The sequence below is a fragment of the Morone saxatilis genome, unplaced genomic scaffold, assembly GCF_004916995.1.
Source record: "Morone saxatilis isolate NCDOM2014 unplaced genomic scaffold, NCSU_SB_2.0 Contig23, whole genome shotgun sequence".
NCBI lineage: Eukaryota > Metazoa > Chordata > Actinopteri > Moronidae > Morone > Morone saxatilis.
In genome coordinates, this window is record NW_023339796.1 from 23,943,030 (window position 1) to 23,950,280 (window position 7,251).

Below are 7,251 nucleotides of genomic sequence, written 5' to 3' on the forward strand. Positions count from 1 at the left end.
TGTCCATGAAAATCGCAGAAAAAAAACAGGATTGGTGACAAAGCGCAGCCCTGGCGGAGGCCAACACCCACTGTGAACAAGTCAGACTTACGCCCAAGAATCCGGACACAAGTCTCGCTTTGGAAGTACAGGGATTGTATTTACTGCCCCCTTGGATATTTATTCTATTTCCAACACCACATAGAGCTGATTCTGCTGCTGGGAGCAGGTAGAAGCTGTGCTGAGCACTTCCTTTCTTCCCTGCCCACAGAAGTTGGAAGAGCTAGACTAAATAAACAGACGGAATGTTCCAAACGTGTTCTTTATTGTACTTGTACTTGTTTGAATGCACAGCACCCAGCATACTGCCGTGTGAGGGCTTTTTAAGAGAAAGTTACGGAGAGGAAGGTCTGAATGCTGCTTTGCCCTCCCAAACCTGTAATATTTTCTAGTAAGCTGAACCGGCCGGGCGGGTAAGGACTAAACCTAAAATATCTGTCAAAATGAACACTGATTGGGTAGGAGTATATTGAATGTCACTGCTTTGCGCTCCTGGATCAGACCAAACAGTGCTAGCTGTTACCCACTCTGTCAAAGGCCCTGTGCTGAAACACATATTTAAAACAAGCAGAGAAAAAAAAAAAGACTTCCAGTAAGTCAGCTAGTGTTGCCAAGTTTAAAAATATTATATTTATCAAACAACTGTTTATGATGATACACTAAGTTGATTACGTGTACATCTTGCTCGATCGGTACTGAGCATGTGCAACTCTCCAAAGATGTGAAGAAGAGAAAGATGTACTTAAGATGTAGTTTAAAAGCGCTTGAAGTGGTCGTAAGACTATAAAGACACTATACAAGTACAGGTCCATTTACCATTACAGTACAGCAACAAACAATTTTCAGATGCAAAAGTGGCACCAGTTTTGTTACACTATTAATGTTACCTTAGCTAAAACTGAAAAAATAAATAAAATAATGCATCGTAACACATCTCAAAAAGTGAGCCATTTAATTTCCTTCTCATCTGTGTTGAGAGTTGCACACGCTCAGTTCAATTAGGCAGCAGGTACTTCAGCAAGAACACACGGTATCGGTACACTTGCTGACATAAAGCCAATCATAATGTGTTATGGCATCTGTTAACGCAGGACCCTGAGCAGATCTGCCAAGCAGGGCACATCTGGTACCTGCACTGGTTCCAAATTGTCCAATCCATCAGAATTATAAGCCTCTGAGTTGATCAGTTCCTTACATCTAATTAATCTAATTTTCTGACAGTTGCACATTCAAAAACAATGACATCAAACTTGTGTCTACATGGCTGCAAACTTGCAACAAGAAGAAGTCATGGTGGATATAAAGAAACACTCCAAAGCGTGGCTGCATTTCACACCAGCAATATACTATACTCACATTTTCACACAGAAAATTAATCAGGATTAATTAAGAGACTTAATCAAGAATCTGAATGATCATGAGCATTGGAAATGGTATTAGTATCAATAAAATCTTATCAATTCCCATCTCTAATTTTCAGTAGTCACAACAATTTACTTTCAGGCACCAATGTCTAAATATGTTAGAATGTTATTCAGTTCAGTGACTCAGCTTCAGTGATTATGTCTGATGTGATGAAATAATACCAAGTTTATATGACCCGCAATACAAAAAAAACACTTAATGGCATGGTGATGAAAAATAAACAGTCATGTTAGAATGAGATCCAGATTTAGGATGATCATAAACTGGAGAGTCCCCATTTAGCTTTGGCAAAGTTGTTGTATCCTCTCTGCCAATTTCAAGCAGTGCAGGATCCTTGATTTCTCCTTCTGGAGCTCCTCTGGACTCACTTGGCCCACCACCTTAGCAGAGAAGAGGATCAGGTCTTGCATGAAGAGGCCTACAGCCCCTGTAGGTGCAGGGGGGATTTTGGTCAGAGTGCCGGAGTCAAAGACAAAGTTGATGTTCTTGGCCCTGGGGAGGCCCGGCCCACGTTCCTCAATCCACGTCAGAGGTCTAGAAGGACACAGATATTAAGTAATGTTTTAGTGATTCTTTAATCATCCCACTATAATTTACCCTTCCTCCACACCTGTGCTCTTCTTAACTGTCACAACAACAAAGGATGCCAGAGGCTGGAACACATCCCCACTCAGTTGGACAGTGGACTCCAAATTTAATTCAGATTCTTTAACCAACTTTTTTGGTTGTTAACCAATTTATTTTTGGTCAAAATGCTCTGAACAGTTGAAAACTAGGTGCTTGAACCAGAACAGAGCCTGTTCCCTGTCCATCAGTGGCTACTACAGTGGCACAAAAATTTGGTTAATCTGGCCACTCCCCAATGCATAATATCATAGGAAGAACTTCGCTATTAAAATAAATGTAGCTGAGAAACCTTTTTAGGACAATAAACAATGGACTGGCACAGACAGGGTAGGGTAGTCAGAGAGATGGATGCTGGTTAGTTTTGTTTAAAGAGATTTCTTAACTCTATTTACACCCATCAGGCATAACATTCTGCTCTGTCGCTCAAATCCCACCAGATAATCAGTGTTATTTACTTCACTTGTCAGTGCTCACAATGTTATGGCTGATCCGTGTATTCCATCACTGTGGTAGACATACATACACAGGTACATCCTCTCTCACCTGTTTTCAGAAGTCATCAGCTTTGCAGTCATCTTGCTGTAGTTGTTAGCAGAGTCCTCCTCCATGGTTGCTGCAGTTGCTGACAGCTCACCAAACAACTCAACCAACCAGGTGAGGCGAGCGATGCCACTGAATGCTGGGAAACCAAATCCAGGCTTCAGAGCTCCACCTTGAACAATTGAACGTTTATACACATTATTATTATTTCCTTATAGACATTTACCTTGAGTACTAACCCTAAGTCAGCTTAGAGGATATGGGGGAGAAAAAGAATACACCGGTGAACTACAATTATATATTACACAGATAATTTGTGTTAAGCCATATTCTAAAACTAAACTAAGAAAATACTTTCAGTACTAAGTTTAAAAATGAGATGTAAGTTTGGGTTAAAACTCATAGAAGTATCAAGATCACCACTCCACTCTCTTACCAGTAAAATGAAGAGTACCTTCCTGCAGGATTTTTCCCTCTACCTCTTTCTTCAGTTCTTTGTAGTCTTCTGTCAGCAGCTCAATGTGTTCCTCATGGAGAATCACTCCTGACACACACACACACACACACACACACCCACACAAATGTTAACTGAGATAGTAGAATGAGATGCACAAACTGTTAGTTTGGCCAGTAGTCATTTAGACATTTTCCTCATAGTGGAAGATGTTGTTCATCACCCCATAGTTTCCTCTATATGCTTAGAAGATGAGTATTATAGATGCGACTCAAGAACTGGTTCCACCTGAGAACTGGTTCCACAGTGTCATATTGCCACCACTTCCTTTTATCAATGCCAGCATTATTTTCTCTCTTTGCAAACTCCTCTGTCTATGCTGCTGGAAACTTTCAACAAGAAGGAGTCATGGCAGAGAGGTTAAGCTATTTTCACAAAGAAACTCAAACTACTGTAACTCTACTCTGTTTCTACTCTGTTTAGACTCAGTTGTATGGGCCTTTTTTCCACACAGAAAACTGATCAAGAATCAGTAAGTGAATCGACAGAAAAGAAATTATTGGATTGATAAACAGAATTGATAATGGTATTGGTATCAATAAAACATAATAGACATAATATGGATATGGATATGGCCACTGCAATCTTTCACCATTTGGAGCAGTCTGTGCAGTAGTGATCAGGGTATTCAAAAGTATTAATTTCACATTTTTTTGTAATCCAATGGATTACGTTACTAATTTACAAAAATGGCCATGTATTTTGAACATTACAGTAAACTTTTGTATCACCTTTTTCTTGGGCAATGTCCCAGAGCTCCACAGCAGCCTTGTAGTTAATGGTCATGGGATACTCGACGCAGACGTGTTTCCCTGCCTGCAGAAAGGTTCTAATGAGACAGGGGGAGAAAGTTTTCTTGGTCAAAACAGAAATTCGGATTAGAAGGAGTTGTACATTATGTTTCTCCACAGGGCAAATAGATTTGTAAAAATAAGTTTACAGAACAGAAAGTCAAACAGTGTCTGGTATAAAAGATTGTGCACAGCAGTTTATTTTACTTGGAGGTAAAACAAACTCCACAACATGTGACAGTTGCCTAATTACACACCACACACAGATACAGAGCAACATTAGCATTCAGTTGGAGTTGTTTTTCTGGCCATCTGGTGAATATTGGTGTAGAGCAGGCAGTGTACAGTGGCTTTATCTGAGCTTTGAGCTTCATAAAGGTGGCTTATAAAAGTGTGGCCATCTGAAATCAATGTAGTCAATGTGACACAGATTAAATGCGACTTTTGCAGTTGTTTGTGTCACATTACCTGACATTGTCCTCGTGTGACACATTCTCAGTGCAGATGAACGCCACATGTATATCCTCTCTGCTCACAGCCTCTTCTACTGATACTGGACTCACTCCCTGTTGAGTGTCCAGGCTCCTCCTGTTGACAAAAACATCTGTCAGGATAATACTGATGAGAATGTTGCTTAGATCAAAGACACTGTCACCTTTATAGAGTTTGAACATTTTTGAATGCCTGTAGGTGTGATGTTGCACTGAAAATACTCAAGCTGAGAAGCCAAATTGGGTTTGTAAATTCATACTGTACTGTATTAATAAAGACAGTGTGTCTGGGTTAAAGCTGCAGTAGGTAACTTATAAAAATCATTTTTAACTGACAGTAGTATGTGAGACTAAATCAGGTTCCTCTGGCTCCTCCTAGTGCTCCTAATGGCTTTTGCAAGAATCCACAAGGTCTGAATGAAGACATCCAATCAGAGCCTAGAAAGATAGTTGATTGTTGAGTCTCACACAGATGCTTTGGGACCCAGGAAATGAGACAACAACAATCAACTATCTTCAAGCATCTTTTTATCTTTCTTCATCTATCTTCATATCCACTCAGACACATTGAACATCCCTTTTTTCTTTGTTCCAAGAATTTTCAGACAGTTTGACACAGGTCGTTCCAATATAAAGCTCCATGCAACTGGAATAATCTTACATTTTTTTAAAATCGGTTTCCTCTTTCTTTTGCTTAAGGACATCTTTATTTTCTCATGTAAAAACAACTTGCTAATGCTTTTAATTTTTGTGAACTTAATATTCTTTAGTGGTCTTAATTTGCCTGTATCTGTTTATTTACAGTGTATATTTTTTATGTAATGCTGTAATGTTGTGTTTTGTTTTGTATTAGTGTCTTAAGGATCGCTCGAAAATAAAATTCTGCATCTCAAGGGGCTGACCAATAAATTCAAATTCAGACATTATGCAGTTTCAGAGTAACTATCCCTGTGGAATCATCTTACACACCTAGGGTATCTAAAGGCATACATCTCTTCTGACGTTAATCTTTGTGTAACAAACTGTTGTGTGGGGAGAGAAAACCTGGAAAAAGTAGGGATTCAGGGGACATGCGCCCCCAGGAATTTTTTTTCAGATAGATAACCTTGTAAATGCTCATGTATTGTTAATTGTGTAGTTTAATTTGCCTGCACTCCTCTTGACAGCTGTTGTTTTTTATGAGTGAGTTAATGAGTGACTTCCTTTTGCTGCTTTATTATTACATACGTTTTTATCTGTGCATGCAGGCCGGCACGTTTGTGTTACCTGGATATAAATCCTCTGACAGTGAGTTTCTCTGCAGCACTGCCAGGCAGCGGAGCCAACATGTCTCTCATCCTTACCCAACCAGCTGTGCCAATGCCGACCACCACCGCTCCAAACATACTGACTGACAAAGAAAGAGAAGAGGTTATTACAGAGTATCAAAAATATAATAATGCATAGTCATATATTTTGAGGCCATCTCCTGGCACCCTCCCATTTTGTTGTTTCTCCGATAATTTGCATGGCCCTCAAACTTTACTATGATCCCACCAGATAATCAGTGTTATTCACTTCAGCAGATATGATCCATAAGCATGTCAGTATCAAAGTGCCACATTTTTTAATAGAGTTTGGTCTGTAGAGGTGCAGAGATTTTTTTAAAAATAACACTGATGTAACTTAGTTGATGACTCAGAGAAGCTCTAAACTTGAGGAAGCAGATATGATTTCTTTGATCATGAAGTCTAATATGTTACTCTACCATTCCGTGCTTAATCATGTGTTGTTATATATGCTATATATACCATCCCCTCTTATGAAACCTGGCATGTGCTAACATGCCCTAACCCTGACTAAGCAGTTTCACCATAAAAGCATCACAATGTTGACTTAGCACACAGCTGGAGCCCTTTTTTAGTTTTTTTTAATCTGTACTGAAGGTAGAACAAAGCACAGCAAGGTTTCTCATACATAAAATGGATTCCTATATAAAAAGACTTTACTGCAAATGTGGTTTAATTGACAAATATTGTAACACCCCATAAATAAGTGCACAATAAAGCCAGGCCTAATGGGAGATGATAACCCTAAACTCATGTAATTTCTTAATGCAAGCTCTGATTGATCCCACATTTAGTATGGAAGTGGGCAGGGAGTTCCTCTACATATCTGAAAAACAGAATGTGAATCTTGATGCATTAAGGAAATACAGGACTACAAACACAGAAGTACAATAATAAATATCACATATGAGGGTCTATGATGAATGTATTCATTTACTTTTAGGTAACTTTGGCTGGGATAGTCCCAGGTCTGGCTGTGCTGAATCCAGTAATATATCTTATGTGACTGTAGCATATATGGTCAGCGGTCTACATTAAGAAATGTATGATGTGTGCCATCAATAGGCATATATAAATGCTATACAGTTAGAGAAACTAATGACACCTTTACATTTTTTTTCAGTTACATTTTGCTGAGCAAACAAGGTAGTCAATAAGAGTAAAACCCAGCTATAACATTAAAGCTGCAAGCAGCATTGGGCGGGATCTCGCCATCAACCTACGTCGGGGCCTGTACAGTGGTCGCCCACCTCAGCCGCCCCACGCCCAAGCCCTCATTGTCGGAAGCCGAGGGAGACCGCTCTACGTCGTCACACGTTTCAGACACCGTGCAAAAGACTTATGCTTCACGTAAATCAGATCAAAGTTGCCATGCAACGCTTCCTTCCTGTTGCCAGTAGGTGGCGCTATCACTATATCGGAATATTGTCATGTAGATGTGTTCAGGGCGGGACTCTTATCAGACATGTTAAGTTTCATTGAGATTGGACCATGTA

General features: G+C 39.6%; 1 protein-coding gene across 1 annotated transcript in view; it reads right to left on the minus strand.

Annotated features, from left to right (window-relative positions):
• Window positions 1–287: 287 nt before the first annotated feature.
• Window positions 288–7,251, minus strand: part of blvra (biliverdin reductase A) — a 7,753-nt gene continuing 789 nt past the window's right edge. Inside the window, exons 2-7 of the mRNA XM_035670848.1 lie at window positions 5,694–5,817; window positions 4,405–4,524; window positions 3,877–3,974; window positions 3,068–3,175; window positions 2,635–2,803; window positions 288–1,998 (exon numbers count right to left, since the gene is read on the minus strand). Of these exons, the coding sequence (XP_035526741.1) occupies window positions 1,743–1,998; window positions 2,635–2,803; window positions 3,068–3,175; window positions 3,877–3,974; window positions 4,405–4,524; window positions 5,694–5,812 (870 nt within the window). The 5' untranslated portion in view covers window positions 5,813–5,817 and the 3' untranslated portion in view covers window positions 288–1,742. The remainder of the gene's footprint in view (window positions 1,999–2,634; window positions 2,804–3,067; window positions 3,176–3,876; window positions 3,975–4,404; window positions 4,525–5,693; window positions 5,818–7,251) is intronic.